The sequence below is a fragment of the Microtus oregoni genome, unplaced genomic scaffold (assembly GCF_018167655.1).
Source record: "Microtus oregoni isolate MIOR12 unplaced genomic scaffold, Mior012 000012F_ref0000307, whole genome shotgun sequence".
NCBI lineage: Eukaryota > Metazoa > Chordata > Mammalia > Rodentia > Cricetidae > Microtus > Microtus oregoni.
Window position 1 is genome coordinate 46907870 of NW_024543071.1, and position 19682 is coordinate 46927551.

The following is a 19682-nucleotide window of genomic DNA, read 5'->3' on the forward strand; positions in this document are numbered from 1 at the left end:
ATTACGGCTGCAATGTCCTTTTATTCCTTCTCCTAACAGAGCTCTACTGCTAAATCATGGAGCCGCCATCTGAGGAGAAAAGAAGGAGCCATGTCATCACTATAGACCCAAATGAAACCATCTTGACTGCCTTTCCTTACAGACCTCATAACTCTCTGCTCGATCTCCTGAAGGGGGAGCCAAAAGTTTTGGGGGTGAGTTCTGCCTTTTCATGGATCATCCCTGAAGGGAGGAAAGGGGCCAAATCTCTATTTTTGTCTACAGAGGTGGCTTTGTGCCATCATATTCAGGGAGGGAGTTGGTCTCCCTTCCTCCCTGCCATTTCATCTGCAAAGTATCCTTCTACAGTCAAGGAAGCTCACTAGTCTCCACCCTCCCCAGAGAGCTATTGACAGATAATGGTTGCTGGGGGGCAGCAAGGGAATCAGTAATTTTCCCCAAAAGTGCAGCTACTGATAAGTTTTGCCCATGCTCCAATGAATAGCCCCATAACATAAGTTACTGCTTATATAGGTAACTCTAAATAAAGTCAGTGAGTTACCAAAAAGGACATGAAAATTAAGGATTAGTTGGGGAAAAGAAAGGTTCAGTATGGATGCGAGCAGGCTAAAAGAAGTAATGGGTTAATGTGATGCATATATTATATTCATGTACAAACTATTCAAAAACTGAAAAGGCAGTACATCTAAGCCAATGGCTTGTGAAAAAATGGATCCTCAGAGAAGAGTCATCATGAGCCATTTCCAAGGATTTTGATTAAAATAGAGAAACAAAAGATCTCTTTAGAAGGGCAATGCAGTTTGCCTTTTGTCTGAATTATATGTTAACTCTCAGTGGTCAATACAGACATGTTTCTGAGGTGCTGGATTAAGGAGCTTTCAGGAGTGACTAGTCTAATAACTCACCTAACCCCAGGGAAGTCCTATGGCTCTTTCATGGGGAACTAGTTCTGGTCTCTGGCTTCCAACACAGGGGAAGCAGAAAACTATGTAATTTTTCCAAAAATCTTCTTAGGAAGTGGCCCCAGGCTATGGCAGTGCCTCTCACAGAAACTAAGAAGTCAGGGAAGGTGAGGTCAAAGTTCATCAGTGAGGTGTAGGTCTCAGGATGCATAGGCTCAAATAACACAGAATGAAAATATTTTAAAAAATGAATATGTACAGCAAGTTTTCTTATACACATTCCACAGACAGTGTAATAAGCAGCTACTTCATGCATTTACATTCTAGTAAGTGTTTTGTTCACTCCTAGGCAGATGATGCTTAAAGGCTTCTGGTGCTTGTGTATATGGGCCATTGCATACTACCACCCTAGGAGACAATTTAAAGGATACAGGAGGAGATGGGTGTGGTGATGCAAGCCTGTTCTCCCAGCATTGAGAGGTGGAGGCAGGAGAGCCAGGTGATTACAATCACCCTATGCTACCTAATGATTTGAGCACAATTTGGAATGCAGGAGATCCGGTCTGGGAAAACAATGTACAAACAAGAGGATGTGTGTAGATTATCTATACATAACATTTTTAACGGAAGAGACTTAAGCATCCTCAGATTTTTGTTCTGGGACCCAGCCTCCCACCCACTTTCCCATGCAAACCAAGGATGGGCCGCACTGTTGATTGTAGAGGCTAAGTGTGAGGATAACCAGGAGATGCCAGTGTGACAGAGGAGGAAGGGGGTAAGGGAGTAGTTTGGGGACTTGTCCTTAAGAAGTTTGCAATCTGGGTTTAGTCACGCGTGAATTCAACTATGTCTGCTACAAGATATACTGGGGATCTTGGGAAATAGTAAAGGACCCGAGTGAAGAATTAACTTTTGGAGGGACTCAGCATGATGGGGACATGGAAGATTTTTGTACTGGGGTAGTGTGCAGCTGGGAGGCCTGGGCTCTTGTTACCTCATGTTCATTTTCTCCTTCCAGGCCACCCAGATTCTCCTTTCTCTGGTCATTGTGGGCCTTGGGATTATATTAGCATTGAATTTCATCTTTTTCTCCAAAAAATTTCCTCTCGTGATCCTCACAGGATATCCATTCTGGGGAGCAGTTATTGTAAGTACCACATGCTAAGAACATGTCAGAAATTGCTGTAAAGACTGATGGGAACTGCATTCAGTTCTTTGACAATAATTTCCTAAGTGTGTCCCTTCCTAGACACAAAACAGGCAAACCACCCTTCGGTAAAAGAAATTATTCCGTATTATCCCATTGGTCGTTGTCTGCCACCCTCACAGTAACAGCTGTCCCCAGGTGCTTGTCCAAAGCCCATGGGTAGAGTGCATCCCGCAGTACCAACCTGGATGACGAAGCAGGCAGACAGTCTACTTTACCACATGCAGACACGGTAGCCTGAGAACAGGAACTCACGCAGTTATCACTCAAAGAACAGGACTCAAGGAGGAGGAAAACTTGAGGGTCATCATAGCTCAGTACCCTTCTTAGTTCCAGAGGGGTTTAGGACTGTCACTGACAGGTGACCATGGAGCCATCAATTTTGTTCTTAGTACTATGCTAGTTCCACTGAACTGATGCGGGAGTGATTTCTTTCTAATCTGTTGCTTTCGTTGGTTAATTAATAAAGAAACTGCCTAGGCCCATTTGATAGGCCAACCCTTAGGTGGGTGGAGTAAACAGAACAGAATGCTGGGAGAAAGAAGCTGAGTCAGGGAGTCGCCATGGTTCTCCCACTCCAGACAGAAGCAGGTTAAGATCTTTCCTGGTAAGCGCACCTCATGGTGCTACATAGATTATTAGAAACAGGTTAAGAGGCTAAAGCTAATGGGCCAGGCAGTGTTTAAAAGAATACAGTTTCCATGTAATTATTTCGGGTAAAGCTAGCCGTGCGGGCGGCCTTGTGGCAGGAAGCAGCCCGCTGCTCCTATTACAACCCCGAACCCTCCAGCTTGGTTCTTAACTGTTGTTGCACATTTAAGAGTAAACTCACTATGGTGTCTCACATCAAAACATACAAGAGGATGAGAATCGGGTCTGTTTACTTCCTTTGATTGTCTCAGAAATTAGGACCATGCTTGAGATATGAGACGCATGACTGAAGGCACGGATCAATCAATCAATAAGCAAATAACTGAATTGACTAATGGGACCACTGTCTCTATGAAAACCAGTCATGTGTTTTGATAAGCATTCTGTGCCATTTCAATAATTTGTATTTCCAAAACAAATGATAACATTTCATTTTCCCAATGAAAGAATAGGAAGTTGATTTCTTTGTTTTTGTTTGTTTTTTTTGTGTTTTTTAGTATTCATTTTTTATTTATTTATTTTAAAAAAAACCAAACTATTTTTTTCATTATACTTACCAATCCAAGTTTCCACTTCTTCCCCTCCTCCCACTCCTTCCACTTACTCCCCACCCCAACCCCATCCAATCCTCAGAAAGGGTAAGGCACATTGCTTTGAGGAAGGATCAAGGCCCTCCCTACTATATAGGCTGAGCAAGGTATCTATCCAAAGAGAATAGAATCCCAAACAAGCCAGTACATGCAGTAGGGATAATAAATCCTGGTGCCACTGTCAGTGGCCCCTCAGTCTGCCCCAGCCACGCAACTGTCAGCCACATTCAGAGGGACTAGCTTGGTCCTATGCTTGTTCCTTTCCAGTCCGATTGAAGTTGGTGGGCTCCCATTAGCTCAGGTAGACTGCTTCAGTGGGTGAACCCATCATGGTCTTGACCTCTTTGCTCATATACTCACTCCTTGCACTCTTCAACTGAACTTTGGGAGCTCAGTTCAGAGCTCCGATGTGGGTCTCTGCCTCCGTTTCCTAAACTGCACTCACCCTAATGTAAAAAAAAACAAAGGGACCCAGTCTTCACCTCCCCATTGTCCAACCAAATTCTCCCAATACAAGTTGTGAGAGTCACAGGTGTGAAGTTTAGTAGGACTTGATTTACTGCTTTTTAAAACATATCAATTCTTCTAGCCCATTCCCTATGGAGGAATACCTTGCTCAGCTTCAATTCTAGGGAGAGGGACTGGGTCCTGCCTCAACCTGGCAAGACAGACTTTGTGGACTCCCCATGAGAGGCCTTACCCTTTCTGAGAAGTGGATGGGGAACTAAGTGGGAGGTGGGGGGGGGACGGGAGGAGGGGTGGAGGGGGAACTGCGATTGGTATGTAAATTGAAAAAAGAATGACCTTTTAAATTAAAACAAATCAGTCTTCATGGGAAAGACATTTACTGAACACACAACTTCATCTTCTTGGTAACATTCCAGATCTCTAAGTACTGTGGGGAAAAGCCCTTCCTGAGAAGTGCGCCAGATAATCTTACACCTAGAAGCGCGCCAGAGAACTGTGTGAGGGTGTAGTGGAGGACCCACCTGGCCCCGGGGCAGAGAAGCACTTCATACAGGGATTCTCACGAGCTGCAGCAAAAGGAATGGGTGCTTCTCCTGGCTATGACCAAAGGCACTAGCTAAGGGTGTGTCATGGGAAAACAACTGAGAAAAGTGCATGCACGGCCGTGGCATAACATGGAAGCACCTAGGCACTGTCTGCTCGTTAGCTAATGGCATCTGAGCTGACTCCACCTCTAGCTATTGTGAAGAGGGCAGCATTAAACATGGCTGTATGCATTTCAGCATCAGGGCAAATGGTGTCTACCGATGACCGTGTTTCTTCTTTTTGTTGAAAGGTGTGTTCTCATTAGAGTTCACTGTGGGTTTTTGAGGGGGAAATGAATTCAAGGATGACAGCCATCCTGGGAACATCAACTAGAAAGATGTGGTTGCCCAGAGAAGGAAGGTGATACTGTGAGGCCCCAAGAGAGAGGGCATGAGGGAGTCTGGAGGTGGGGGGGGGCAGGTGGAGCAGAGGAATGCCAGCAGAAGCTTCCCAGTGTCTGTATTGCAGCATACAGATTTTAGATGCTAAGACCCAGGTGCCGATACCAACCCCTATAGATGGAATTAAAACAAGGATGTTTCTCCCTAACACTCAGGTTGGAAAAGCTAGATGCTGGGGACGGGGAGTACCGCTGACAGTTTGAAAACCCAGAGGAGACTGTGTTGTAGACAGATTAGATGGGCCACCTGTTAACCATTGCCTCTTGTCTTCCCAACAGTTTTCTCTGACAGGATTCATCACAGTGTTCAATGATAAATTAAGACGAAATCTGGTAAGTAGTTTTAATCACTTCTATCTGATTTAAAATCCATTTGCTTTGCAGCAGCTTTGGCCTTAAGCTTCAGTGTTTCTCAGGAAGATCTTTTTTTTTTTTTTTTTTTTTTTTTATTTTCGAGACAGGGTTTCTCTGTAGCTTTGGAGCCTGTCTTGGAACTAGCTCTTGTAGACCAGGCTGGCCTCGAACTCTCAGGAAGATCTTTTATACATCAAATTTGTGGTTTAAACCCAACCTGTGGATGATTTAGCCCCATGTTCTTTCCCTTCCTCCCACTTCTCTTGTCAAGAGAACTGAAAGTTACCCATTGGGAACCATCCTATATTGCTGTAGTTAAATGATTTTTAATTGGGAGTAGATTTTTGCTCCTTCTCTTTCCACGGGGAATAGTTCACAACATCCGAGATCTCTTTTGATTGTCAAAACTAGGTGGGGTGTACTATTGGCAGCTGGAGGGTAAGAGCCAGGGTTGTCTCTAAGCATAGTTTTTGAATTTGTTTTTATTTTATGTGTAGGAGTGTTTTGCCCAAAGAGGCCAGAAGAGGGTATCAGATCCCCTGAAACTGGAGTTACAGATATTTATCAGCCACTATGTAAAACTGAACCTGGGTCCTCTACAAAAGTAGCCAGCTCTTAACCACTGAGTCTTCCCTTCAGCCCCCTCTAAGCAAGCTTTAAACCAATGGGAACATGGGAAGACTTCCTACAACAATAGAAAAATCATCTGAACAAAACATCTACAGTCTCAAAGTTGAAAAACACTACCTGAACCAAACCCACCCCCGAACCCTGTCACCCTCACTTTCTATCCCCAGCCCCGCCTCCAATGACAACAGGTGCTTTGTTCAGAGGCTGTAGTGCAATTTTTACTTGACCTTAATAATAAAAACCCAGAGTCAGATACTAGGGGGGGTGAAAGTTGAAAGATCAGAGAGAAGCAGAGCAGCCAGTCACTAGTTCATACCTATATGAAATCCTCAGACTGAATGGGGTATCCCGTCGCTACAAGTCCTTAGACTGAATGCTGAATGCCTTCTCTATGAAACCTCAGACTGAATCCTGAGCTTCTGTCTCCTGTCACTTTTTATATTCCTCTCTCTGCCTGTCCTGGTTGTAGGACTGAGTCAGAGCTGCTTGGCTCTCATTGCTCTGTCAACTTGAAGGAAGATTCCTAAGAGCTACTGTGAGGACTGAGATAATACTTACAAAAGGCTTGGTGCTGTGTAAATATTCTTATTCTCAGCTAATCATTGCAGGAAGCCCTAGAGCTGTGGGCTTCCTCTCTGAGTCACTGGATCCGTTTTCATGGCTCTCTGTCAATTTCCTGGGGATAGTTACAAACCCTAGAGCGGTCCTAGGGAGAGGAATGAATGCCTCCATCTGCTCCTCTGGAGATAGATGCTGACAGCATCTATATTGTCTTCTTCCAGAGCTGAGATATCCACAAAGGTTATCTATGTCTCGTGGAGAGCTTTACAGACGGAAGAAGGCATGGGGGTGGGACTGCATGGATGGGATGACCACAGTCACTTAGTTCCTAATTCCTTACATGATGGACAGTAAGGGTCTACCTGACATGACAATCCCATAATAAGGATCAGATGGGACTAGGGCTGGGTGTGCTCTTTGTAAGACACAATCTGCTTGAGGGGTCATATATCCAGAGACCTGAGTCTGTTAACGTTCCCTGTGGAAGCCAAAACAGAGACTAGAGAGACCAAAGGACTTAATATGGAGAGTGTATGACAGATTTGCATGCTCCTTGGTTTTGTGTCTTTTTGGGTTTTGAGGGTTTGTGTGTGTGTGTGTGTGTGTGTGTGTGTGTGTGTTTGTTTTGCCAAAACCAAATAAAGATCTTCTTCAATAAAGATCTCAGCTTAGGGTGAATAGCTGTAAGTGCACTTCCCAGGCTTGCCACAGCTCCAGGAATGTAAACTCATGGCTTCATTTCCAACCTTAGCAGACAAGATACAGCCCACAGAGGTACAGCAGATACACTCTGGAATGACACTTTCTTTCTAAAAATTAAGAATGATGATGAAGGAAATAATATGATGCCCACAACACAGCTCTCTTGTAAGAAACTCAGACATGCCCACTTCTCCCATCAAATGTACTGGGAACGAATAAAAGGAATTAAACAGAGGGTGCCCAACACCCACTGATCTAACTACAGTACAACTGGAGGCTCAGGGGACAGCTCGCAGGGTGTAAGAAAGACTGTAAGGGCCAGAGCATCTACTGTACAACTGCATCTTCCATTATGACAGGGGATCTGAACCCATGATCTCAACACCATGGTTGCCTAAATAAGACCTGAAAATGACACCAACTGACATGCCAATATGAATGATAAATATCATGAGGCTTCACCCCAGAACTACAATCTGGTAGTTGAAGAACTATAATCTCTGACTGCTGAGATAGGGGCAATCAATTTGTTTCAGGGATAAGCCTCAAAGATGATCTAATCTCAAGTGTTCAGTCCTAAAGAAACATACAAATGAACAACACTAAATTAACTCTGTAGGTTGTGTTATAAATTTATATGTACATATATGTAAAAAATAATCATTAATAATTAGAGGTCATGAATTTGAGGAGTGAGGAGACAGAACGCGGGAGAAGCTGGAGTGGGGGGGTGATGTAAACACAATACTCACATATGAAATTCTCATAAAATAAATAAAATAATTTTAAAAATTAAAAGGAACTAAGTGGAGCAATCAGCTTTTTATACCTCCCATGTTGGAGCATGAAGACCAAAACAGGGCAACTTTAACCCCTAATCCAGATTTTACCATCTTTAACCAGACAGTTGCGTTGGTCATTGTTTCAATATTACTGGGGAATGTAAGTGAGCCAGATGGTGAGCTGTCAGTTCGCACATGAATCTATATATGTCTGGGGCCTAATGTGGTAATGATATATATTTAATATATGTACTAAATTTTTAGAAAATAAATGATTACAGTTAAGTCATTCTCGTTTTCAAAGGTAGAAATTGAGACTCAGACAGATTAAATAGTTGGTACAAGTTCTAATAAAAGCAGGACTCAAAATCAAATCTGATTTCCAAGGTGAGATATTTCCCAAGGCACCATGTCCTTCCAGGTTGTGAAAGATGATTTGTGTTGAGATGAGATGGACATTTCAGGATCGCTAAACACAGGGCATTGTTGGCCCATTCTACAGTTTGCTTTGCCTTCTGGCTTTGACCAGTCAGAACTGAACTTGTCAGACCTTCCAATCACATGGACCTGATGCAGCCTCTAGAACTAGAAAAGTTCCTAGAATTTCCTACAAGGCATCTTTAGCTTTAGTTTTTATTTACTTTACCATGTCTTAAATCTATTTTCCAGAGACCAGCAGTCACAACCATGAATATCTTCAGCTTGCTGGTTGCATTAGCTGGGATTGCCTTGATCCTCATCAGCTTTACACAGCAGCACAAATTCTGCCAGGCGCCCTCCCTCGAAGGAACGTGTGTCGTAGGCAGAACGCTTCTCCTTGTGAGTGACCTGATTCTGGATGAGGAGTCTGTGTGACCTTAGCCACCAGGCTATGTCCACAGCACAATGATGAGTTGCTTTTTACCCCTGACCTCAAGTATAGCTGCTTTTAGAACCACAGTCTCTTGATTTTTAATCGTACTTATAACTCCGGGGAGCTTGTGAGCTTGGTGTAACATTGTACAGCCTCCGTATCTTGGCTTGTTTTCTCTTGTAAAAATTTAAGATATTAATATAAAAGCTGCCTCATTGACCTGTGGTAAGAATTACTTCAAATAATTCTTGACAAAGTATAAATACTCAATAGCTATATTATAACTATTATTACTTCAATTGTATTAGAGTTTACTTTTTGCTAATCAAAAAGTTACTCTATTGGTATAAAACAAACTATGGTGGGAGAAAGTGAGGAGTCGCAATCTTTTAAATATACAAGCCATTTCATATCATTGTAAATTTTTACTTGGTAGAGTATATGATATATTAATTTATGAGGAAATATAATTATACATGTGGTTTTTATTTTGTTAATTCATTTTTGTATGTGTGGGGGTGTTTTGCTTGAATGTGGGACTACGTACCATGTGCATGCCTAGTGTCTCTGAAGCCAAGAGATGGTACTAGATGCTCTGGGACTAGAATTACAGATGTTTATTAGCTACTGTGTGGATTCTGGAAAGTGAAGCCAGGTCCTCCAGGAAAGAGCCAGTGCTCAAAATTTCTGACTATCTCCAGCTCCTAATTAAAATTAAGGTTTTAAGAATCTATCATATAAGCAATACATGACATTAAATTATTTTAATGATTTTTTACATTCATTTACTTGAGGTATGTGTGGTCCACAATGCCACAGCTTGCATGTGAACATTCGAGAACAGCTTACAGGAGTTCTTTATCTCCTCTCAACATGAGGATCCTGAGGCTTAAACTAAGGCTGTCAGGCTTGATACCAAAGTGCTGTCACCATGCCAGCCCTAACATCATTTTCAATCATGTCAAAGATGCCAATGGGCCTTTTCTTCTGGTCCCAAAGAAAACTCTGGACTTTTAATCTGTTTCTGATAGCAACATCTTGAAGACTTGGATCCTAGAATTTGAAAATTTGAACCAATAAGAACAAAAGTGACATAGAATCATGGGAAATTATCTCCTGTGATTTAATTCCTGTAATCATCTGTTGAAGTAAACTAAAGGACCTCCCTGAGTGTGCTGAGATAAAGTCCCAAATTATACTTGGGTTCCTAAGGAGAGTCAGAAAACAATTATAGGGAATAAAATCCTGCCCTTCTTGATCCAAGTGCATAGATGGAAGTTTTATAAGGACTGGGGCCAGTTCTCTCCTGCTGGAAGGCAGACAGCAAGGGACTTAACACAGCGGGGTGTGTACACACTCCAGGCCATTATCTACGCTTCTGCAGGTGTTCAAAAGAAACTGAGAGGCAGGGAGCTTTATTCACGCTCCCGGGTAAGTGTGACCTTGAGCACAATTGTACCCAGCTTTTGCTGCCCTCAGTATTTAAGCTTTTAGAATACCACACTGCACCCTCCCACCTCTCAATGAAGACACTACCTTAAAGTAGCGCCTGCAAAATGTCAATCTGGGTACTCGATCCATCTTGAAGCAAAATGTCAATATGGGTACTCGATCCATCTTGAAGCAAAATGTCAATATGGGTACTCGATCCATCTTGTAGGTTTGTTTTAGTTGACACATAGGTGAATACATAACTGAAACTTTCACTTCCAAAACATGGGCATCCCCAGCTACCTTGGGGCAGGTAAAAGCAGGCATTGGGGTACTGTATTCTCACACAGGAAACAAAACAAGGTTTTGTAATTAAATGGCAAGTGATTATAGGAATGCTACTGCATTCTACTGTGTCCTTCCTTGTTTCACTCTAGAGACTATCTTAACCCTACTGATACTGGAGTTTGTTACCCACTCCTCATCAGAAAGACATGAAAATGATGCAATGTTTAATAGCTACAGAACAGCATGAATATAAGTTTTCCCAAACTGGGTCATAGGGTCTAAAGTATTCTTGGCTTCTGTTTTTAAAGTGATGCTGCTTCTGTCCTAAATATGATTTCTTTCTCCTTCTTATTTTTAGGGAATTTTGTCCATTTTATTAATCATCACCATAGTGGAGTTCAGCATCTCTGTGACTATTACATTCTTCAGAAGCAATTGCTGGACCAGTTCAAGAAAGGTGCGCCCAAGATTATCATGAGAATTGAATGTCTGTGTGTGCGCATGAACGTATGTATACACGTGTGTGTTCCTGTGTGTATGTGCATAGTGTGAGTGTGGAGAGAGAAGGACAACCACAGATGTTGATCCTCACCTTTGTTTTGAGAAAAGGTCTCTCCTGCTGTTCACTACTGTATACTCCAGGCCAGCTTGCCTACAAGCTTCCTCCCTCTAAGGGTAAAAATAGCATAGAGGTTGCTACTACTGCATCCACACTGAGATCATCACCCTACATTGGCATCTATTTTCTGTGCAGAGGCAATATGCTCAAATGCCACACTGAAACTCCTAAATTAGGAAGATCAGAGGGGTCCAAGCTTAAGAGTGATGCTCACGTTAAGATAACTTGCTTTCCATTCTTGAATTATCTGCTGTCCTCAGTCATCTCTGTTCATATAGAATTCTTTATCATCCTGAAAATAATAAAAAAAAATGGGACTTTGTGGAAAATCCATAGCACTGTGACATTGGGAGCATATACCCTTACTGATCATTTAGAATGTCAAACAATATTGTACTCACTCAGTGTCAACATAATAACCATTTTAATATATAACAACACCCTTATTCTACATCAAAATGAATTAAGATTTAACACAGGGATTAACTAACATCTCCGGTATGACAGAACATGGGATTTGTTCTGACTAGTGTGGTGCTGCTCCTGGCCGTGTTTTCTGAGTCATGACAGCAGTATGGACTGTGCTTGACAGTGTTTTGATGTGGAATTCCCCTCTGTATGCTGTGAATATGTTTTATTACCAGTGGTTAATAAAGAAACTTCTTCGGCCTATGGCAGGGCAGAATAACGCCAGGTGGAAAAGTCAAGCAGAGATATATAGAGAGAGTAGGCAGAGCTAAGAAGACACCATGTAGTTGCCAAAGGAGACAGATGCCACTGAACCCTTACCAGTAGGCCATAGCCTTGTGGTGATACACTGACTAATAGAAATGGGTTAATTTAAGATGTAAGAGTTAATTAATAAGAAGCCTGAGCTAGGAGGCCAAACAGAGATGGAATTAATATAGTTTCTACGTGATTATTCAGATCTGGGTGACCAGAAATGAATGAGACATCTCCAGTTACAGTGTTTGCTTGCTTCCTTGCTTGCTTTTAACTTTAAACAATCAAACACACTCATTCTAAGTATGCTGTACGACAAGTTTTGACAAATTACACGTATCTACTTAATGACCATCACAATCAAGATATAGTTCAACCCCACCATCCCAAAGGTTAATGTCGATTTTCATACACCTCTTAGCAGAGGTAGATCAAGAGGTTGAACAAGAGATTTTTATAGACCCATGCCCATTTCTTAATTAGGTTTCTCATTTGTTGTTGTTGAACTGTAATGTTTTATATATACAGTTTGGTAATTTCTTATCAGACATATGATATATAAATATTTCATCCCACCCTGTCCCTTCAGATTGTTAATCTTTTTTACATTCTGGAAAGTAGCTTCAATGCACAAAAGGCATATTTTTATCAAATCTGATTTCTGTATTCTTTTCATTCTCTTGTTATTATATGCTTGAGTATATTGTGATATTGTGTATGTGGCGTGTGCATGTGTATTCATGCACAATGTTTGTGCCAAAGGTCAGCATTGTATATTTTTCTTCAATTGGACCAGTCTATGTTTGTTTGAGACTGAATCTCTCACTGTACCTGTTAGAGTAACAAGAACACACTGGCATGCTTTACATGACTTCTGGCCATCTTAATTCAGAATTGCCTTGTACAGCAGGCTCTTTGTCAAATGAACCTTCTCCCCATTCCTCTCTTGTTGTCTTACCCATGAAACTGCCACCAAATCCAACTGTGACAACTAATCTCGGTTGCCATCTTAATTGGATTACAAAGAGCCTAGATGACTTTAGATCTCTGGGTTTGTCTGTGAGAATGTTTTCAGAAAGGAAAGGGTAGGTAAAATATATCCTGAATGTGGGTAGCACCATTCCAGCACTACTCTTTAAAGGAATTAAGGAGGATAGGGCCCACCAAAGTACACACTTTTTGGCTTTAATGTTTTATCCAATGTGAACTGATGTTTGTCTATGGTATTGGGTAAAGTTTCAATCCATTTTTTGCATGTGGCTAAACAGTTTTCCTAGTGCTGATTGTTAAAAAAGACTGTCCTTTCACAAAGAGTGATCCTGGCATCACTGTTGAAACTCAATGAACTATTTATATCATGCTTGTTTCTGGGTCCTCTATTTTATCTACCTGTCTATCTTACCATAACTTTATTGAAGTTTCAAAATAAGCAACTATTATATCACCAAATATTCTTCTGATTAAATAGTTTTGCTATTCTGGCCTCCTTAAGAGTCCATATAAGTTTGAAATATGTTTTATGTATAACTGAGAATGAGGATATTTTTATTTTGACACGGATAGCATTAAATCTGTATATTTTTGTGATGGAGGAAGGTCATTGGTTAAAAAAAATAAAGAAACTGCTTGGCTGGCCCTCATAGGTTAGAACACAGGTGGGTGGAGAAAACAGAACAGAATGCTGGGAGGAAGAGGAAGTGAGCTCAGACTCGACAGCTCACCTCTCAGGGGCAGACGCCTCAGAGAGACGCCATGCCCTGCTCCCGGGCAGACACGCGATGAAGCTCCGACCCAGGATGGACGTAGGCTAGAATCTTCCCGGTAAAACCGGTGCTCACAGATTATTAGAGATGGGTTGATCAGATATCAGAATTAGCCAGTAAGGGCTAGAGCTAAAGAGCCAAGCAGTGTTTAAATGAATACAATTTGTGTGTTGTTATTTCGGGCATAAGCTAGCAGGCGGCTGGGGTGTTGGGGACACAGCCCCGCGGCTCTTATTACTACATTTTTGCATAGCATTGATTTTTTAAACACGTTTGTCTTGTTATAAATAAACATGGGGAAGATCTCCATTTGTCTAATTCTTCTTACAAATACATTCAGCAATATTTTGGAGGTTTCAACGTAGAAGTCTTTCATCTTCTTGGATAGAGATTTTTCTTGAATGTATCATTCTTTTAAATGATACTGTAAATTAACTTCTTCCTCAGAACCTAGTACCTATTTCAATAGTAGGCATCATACTGGGTGATTTTTATCATCATCTACTCATATGTTATTCTGGTTATAATTTTCAGCACTTAAAGGGTGAGTTCTGATTGTCTTTAATCACCAACATTCAGTTCATCTAAATAATTAACAAATCAAATAGTAGACATTTGTATATGAACATTAACTAGATATTGTAAATATATGAATATTAACTGGATACTTTAAATGTCTTAGAAAATTTAGTATTATTCAGTATGAAAAAAGGCAATTTTGATCAAATTTCTTTGTTCAGTATCTAGGATATATGAATAGTGACTCATCCAAATCAACACTGATGAACAGACAGCAAAGGCTGGAGAGCTTCATCTCCCTCTACTTACATGTGCACACGAGAGAGGAAAGATAGTATGAGAATACAGTAAGAAAATGACAAAAAGACAGCTGTGGCCTACTAACACTCTGTTTTCCCCTTGGTATTATAGGCTGTATTCTTCTTCCCTTCAGAAGTTCCTCAAAATACTGAACAGCCTGTGCCAGAAGAAAATAATCAATTACAGTTTGAGTTTCAAGGAAAATCTCCCAGTGATAATACAACTTCAAATGTAACAACCATTTTCTTAGGAGGTTATGCTTTCTACAAGTTAAGAGGCTTAAGAAATCCTTCAGCTCCCAAAAATATCTCACAGAAAAGTGATAAGGGTACATCTTCTATGCATGTTCCAGATGAGCAGGAGACTATTCCTCCACCCTCCCTAAAGGAAGAAACTAAACTGGATGCTTTACCTCCCCCATTAACACCAAAGTCTTCAGAAAATATTCCTTCCCCAAAAGAGTCTAGAAGCAATAACCTGAATGATGAGGGCCTAGAATCTATTACACGTCAAACCTCTGATCTGCAACCCAAATTGATTGATGACCAAAATATGTCACCCAAATTTCTAAAAGCTCCATCTTCACATAATTTCTCCCCTTTGTTACCTGACAGTTTATCATCCCAAACATTAATGGCAGCTCTGTCAACACAAGTCTTACAATCTAAACCCCCATCATCCCATATTTCGCAGTCTTATGATCTGACATCTGAGGACTTGCCTTCTGAAGACATACCATCTCAAGAAACCCCATCCCAAGACATGCAATTCCAAGATACACTCACTCAAGGCATATCATCCCAAGAGACTCAATCAGAAGATAGTCCGTACCAAGATATACTAACTCAAGACATACCTTCCCAAGAGACTCCATCCCTAGAGACTCCATCCCAAGGGCTGTCATTCCAAGATACACTAACTAAAGACACATCATTCCAAGATACTCCATCTCAAAATACTCTATTCCAAGAAACTCCATACCAATATACTCCATTCCCAAAGACTCCATCCCCAAAGACTCCATCCCAAGAAGGCCCATACCAAGATATTCCATCCCCAAAAATTCCATCCCCAAAGACTCCATCCAAAGAAAGCCCACACCAAGATACATTAACTCTAGACATACCATCCCAAAGGACTCAATCTGAAGAAACTCCATCACAAGAGATTTCCTCTCAAGAAACACCATTGCATGATTTGAAATACCAAGATGTACTATCTCCAGAAAAAATATCGCAAAGCACACAAACCCTAGATACAGTGGCCCATGACATGTCATTTTCAGATCTTCAAGCACTAAACACTGAAGTTCAAATCCAGCAAGATCCAGAAATATTTTATAGAGACATTAGAACAGAAGTCATGGAGCTGACTGAAGAGTGGAACTCTAATATGAGCAAGAAAACCCCAAGAAGACTTTCCTTATCCTTGCCAGGCAAACATAAAATATTCTCTCAGAAGAGACATTCCCTGGACCTACAAATCAAAGGTGACGAAGCCCCAAGGAGACATTCTGTGGACGTACAAAGGAAAACTTCAAGACGGAAATCCATAGATCAGCAAATCAAAGCCTGGCTATCCACAAAGAAGCACACCACAGAGAAACAAGATGCATATACTCAAACCTCAGAGCTATTCCTCCACCAGCAATCTGATCAGCAGCAGGTCAAAGAGGAGGAGGTCCCAGTACAACAACCCCAAGATGAGCAAAGCAAAGACCAAAAATCTGTAGAGGAGCTATACCCAGGAGAACAGCTTAACAGCAAGGAGGAAGATCAGCAGTGTGATGAAAAGCCACGTCCAGAAGAACAAGTTCAACCATCTGAAGACGAGCAGTCTCTAGAGCAGCAAGTCCTGAATAGCCAGCAAGAAAGACAGCAAGCGCTAGTAAGGAGAACCCCGATGCCGTCATGTTTGGACTGGGACTCCCAAAGCTTTCAATTCTCAGAAAGGTCATGTTCATATTGGTCAACTCCATCCTGGCAACCTGTTAGCCTGGGATCCCAGGACTGGAGAAGTCAAGGCTGGAGAAACAAAGATTGGAAAGCACAAGAATGGCAGTTTGAAATACAGCCTTCCTTGGACTGGGAATCCCAAGAGCTATTAGAAAGAGAATCCTTAAGGCAAAGGGCACTATATCAAGAAGTCCAACCCCGCAGCACCATAGTCCAACACACCCAAGATCGTCAATTGTGTAACTTTGTATTTCAAGTAGGTCTGTGTCAAGGTAACGACCAACAATCTGGTGTTTTAAGAGGAGATATGCACGCTGCAGATGATGTACAAACAAGAGACAGGGAACCCCAAGACACAGAAGACATAGAAAATACATGCCAAAAACCAAAAGACCAGCAGTCAGAAGACATAAGGCCAGATAATTACCCTGTTTCTTGTCAGAGCTTGGTTCCATACACATATATAACTTGTTTATCCAATATAGATTCAGAGCAAGAGGTGCAGAACAATACGCCCTGTTCAGATTCATCCAAAGATCTGAATGTCACTTCTTCCTCATGCTATCAACAAGATCAACAACAATCTGAGGACTCAGACTGACATACACATCTAACCAAAAACCACAGATCCCAGCTGATGGAGCCAGATGAGGATGAAGCAGCTGATTCTCTAACCTGTGCTGGCTGTCTAATTCACTCACCAGAGATAAAGGGCATGCAGGACCTTCAAAGAACTCATTCTCTTTTAAAACAAAATGAAAACAAGCCAGATGTCAAGACTATATCAAAACCTTCTGGGAGTGAAGAAATAAATCTCATCTAAACTATACAATTTTGTCATCGATTATAGTATTCCAATGTATGATTGTCAATTCATCCCACAGCTTACTACTTAACGGATCAATTTTCTCATATGCTAATATTTTTTCTCCGCACATTTGTGTTGAAGATACGTGTACTATGTTTGCCCAATACTTGCTGAAGTAGGAAGCAAAGCTAGAGAGAAGAGTAGAAGTCAGAGAAGGGTAGTCACGTGCATATTCTAATAGAAAATATGGCAAACTAGACTGTATTGAAAGAAGCTGCAGAGCTCTCTCTCACACACATGCCTGCACTCACAGCTTTGTCAGTACTGGGAGTCAATTTCACCCTCTGTGGCCAAAGTGAATTGTGTTTAAAAAAAAAGAACTCTCAGTTCCCCTCTCTGTCTTCCAAGCCAAGCACAGTTTTCTAATCCTCTTCCTCTTTGATGCCTTTGATAAAATCTTGCTTTTCTGTCAACTCTGAAGCTCTGCATTTTGCTCAGCTGCACGGTGTTTTCTTTGCATGTGTGTGCACCTGAACTTTCTAATCTGTAACTACAAAAACCTCGAGAATATGCATGGAAATGGATATTGAGGATAAGGGCTAATTTTGGAAGCACATAGTGTTGGACCTCACATACTTTTTATGTATTCTAAGAAACTTCCTGAGTGACCTTTTTTTTACCATAAAGTTGGGGCCTGTGGTCAGTAAAGTCCAGTTATAGTACAGAAACAAGAGGGTGGGTAGAAGCATGTCCTGATAAGAAGCAGGAGTGTCTGACACAGGAAAGCAGGATGGCTCTTTCAGGAAAGGCCATCAGAGTCTTTTAAAGCAAGGGATTGTTCACACAGATAGCTGGGCCCCACTGGGGACAGAGAGACCTCCTCCCCTGAAAATAGTAGACCCATCAGAATTCAGGGCTCATTGTTTTCAGATTTTCAAAGTCTGACCGTACTTAGCCATTCCAACTTTAGAATCTCATTTGTTCTTCCAGTGTCCTTACTTTAATAGCGTGTCCCTGAACAACAGAGAATTCACCTGGTATTGTAGCCCAGCCAGTTGCTAAATGAGATTCTGCATTTAGTTTTCAGAAATGTTATCATCTACAGATGAGCAGGGGATCCTTCAGACCACACAACAGTGGGTCCTTTCTATTGTGCTTGGTCTGGGAACTCAAACCCCCAAGCTCCTCCCTCTCTTTCCCTACTTGGTGGCAATGAACTTCATTCTAATTCTGCACTCTGAGAAGTGTTTTCAAGTGTCCTGAGTAGTGTCACCCAGGCTCTCATATATAAATGCTCAATTAGGAGCAGTAGGTGAGGACATTTTATAAGATTCTGAAGCCAGGTCATGCCATGACTAACAGTGCTCTATGACTGAAAAGAGCCTCATTAGCATCTTTATATATGATGAAACTGGAGAGTTTATTTAGAAACTCCAGAAAAAATTCTGTAAGAGTTATTCTTTTTTAAATAATGGCCATCAGGAAAGGGAGGTAATTCTGTTCTGCAGAAGCTTTTCTTCAACCAAATTATAGTAGTCATAGATGTCTGCATGAACAAATCATTATTAGATAGATGGATGGATAGATGATGGATAGATGACAGACAAGTGGGTGATAGATGTTGCTTTATAGTATTAATCAAATTAACTCTTTGATTTGGATTGAAATATCCTACCTCTAAATTCTAATGCAGAAGTCCTAAGTCCTAAGATGATAACATTGGAAATATAGCTTTTGAAGATACTAGGTTCAGATGAAAATAGAAGAGTCTGACCCTCATGGAAGGAGACTCTACTATAGGCACATGACTATAACTCTAGCACTCAAGAATATGAAGAAAAAATGTGAGTTCAAAGCCAGCCTGAGCTAGTGAGTTTGAAGCCAACTTAGGCTACACTGTGAAACAATTTTACACACACGCATAGAGGGGGGCAGGGGTGGAGACAGAAAAAGAGACAGAGAGACATTGAGAAAAGGCAAGGAAAGCCAGGCGGTTGGTGGTACATGACTTCAATCCCAGCACTTGGAAGGCAGAGGCAGGTGGATCTCTGTGAGTTCGAGGCCAGTCTGGTCTACAGAGCTAGTTCCAGGACAGGCACCAAAAGCTACAGAGAAATCCTGTCTTGAAAATCCAAAAAAAAGAAAGAAAGAGAGAGAAAGAAAGAAAGAAAGAAAGAAAAGGCAAGACAGGGAGGGAGGGAGAAAGAAGGTGGAAGGAGGGGAGAGAAACTTATATAGACACCAGAGATCTGAGGAAATGTCATATAAAGGCATCAGAAGAAATCAGCCACCTAAAAGCCAAGAGTGCTATCACAAAAACCTAAATTTGCTGGTATAAGAATGGCTGTGTATAGCTGTTGTTTGGGATTATGCTGGGTTAATAAATTAGGGGTTGCAGATTCTCCTCCAGCAGCCATGATCTCACCAACACTGAAAACTAGGTTTCTAGTACCAGGTATGGTTTCCCTCCCGTCAAATGGGTCTTAAGTATAATTAAAGAGCTTTTGTTTTCCACCAAGATTTATGTGCCACTCTTAAACCCTTAAGGTTATGGTGCCATGCTGGTTGGTGTGGTTCATTGGCATCATAGC

General features: G+C 41.4%; 1 protein-coding gene across 1 annotated transcript; it reads left to right on the forward strand.

Annotated features, from left to right (window-relative positions):
* The first annotated feature begins 56 nt into the window (after window positions 1-56).
* Ms4a14 (membrane spanning 4-domains A14) lies at window positions 57-16884 on the forward strand. Its single transcript, XM_041662175.1, has 6 exons — window positions 57-194; window positions 1921-2049; window positions 5083-5136; window positions 8502-8651; window positions 10763-10861; window positions 14440-16884. The coding sequence occupies exons 1-6, from the start codon at window positions 57-59 to the stop codon at window positions 16882-16884; spliced, it is 3015 nt and encodes a 1004-aa protein (XP_041518109.1).
* The last annotated feature ends 2798 nt before the right edge of the window (window positions 16885-19682 follow it).

Bases quoted from the DNA above. Each gene is read 5' to 3' on its own strand.
- Ms4a14 (XM_041662175.1), top strand. From the start codon at position 57: ATGGAGCCGCCATCTGAGGAGAAAAGAAGGAGCCATGTCATCACTATA. The intron at 2,050-5,082 runs GTAAGTACCACA...TCTTCCCAACAG, and splicing joins CATTCTGGGGAGCAGTTATT to TTTTCTCTGACAGGATTCAT. The intron at 8,652-10,762 runs GTGAGTGACCTG...TCTTATTTTTAG, and splicing joins TAGGCAGAACGCTTCTCCTT to GGAATTTTGTCCATTTTATT.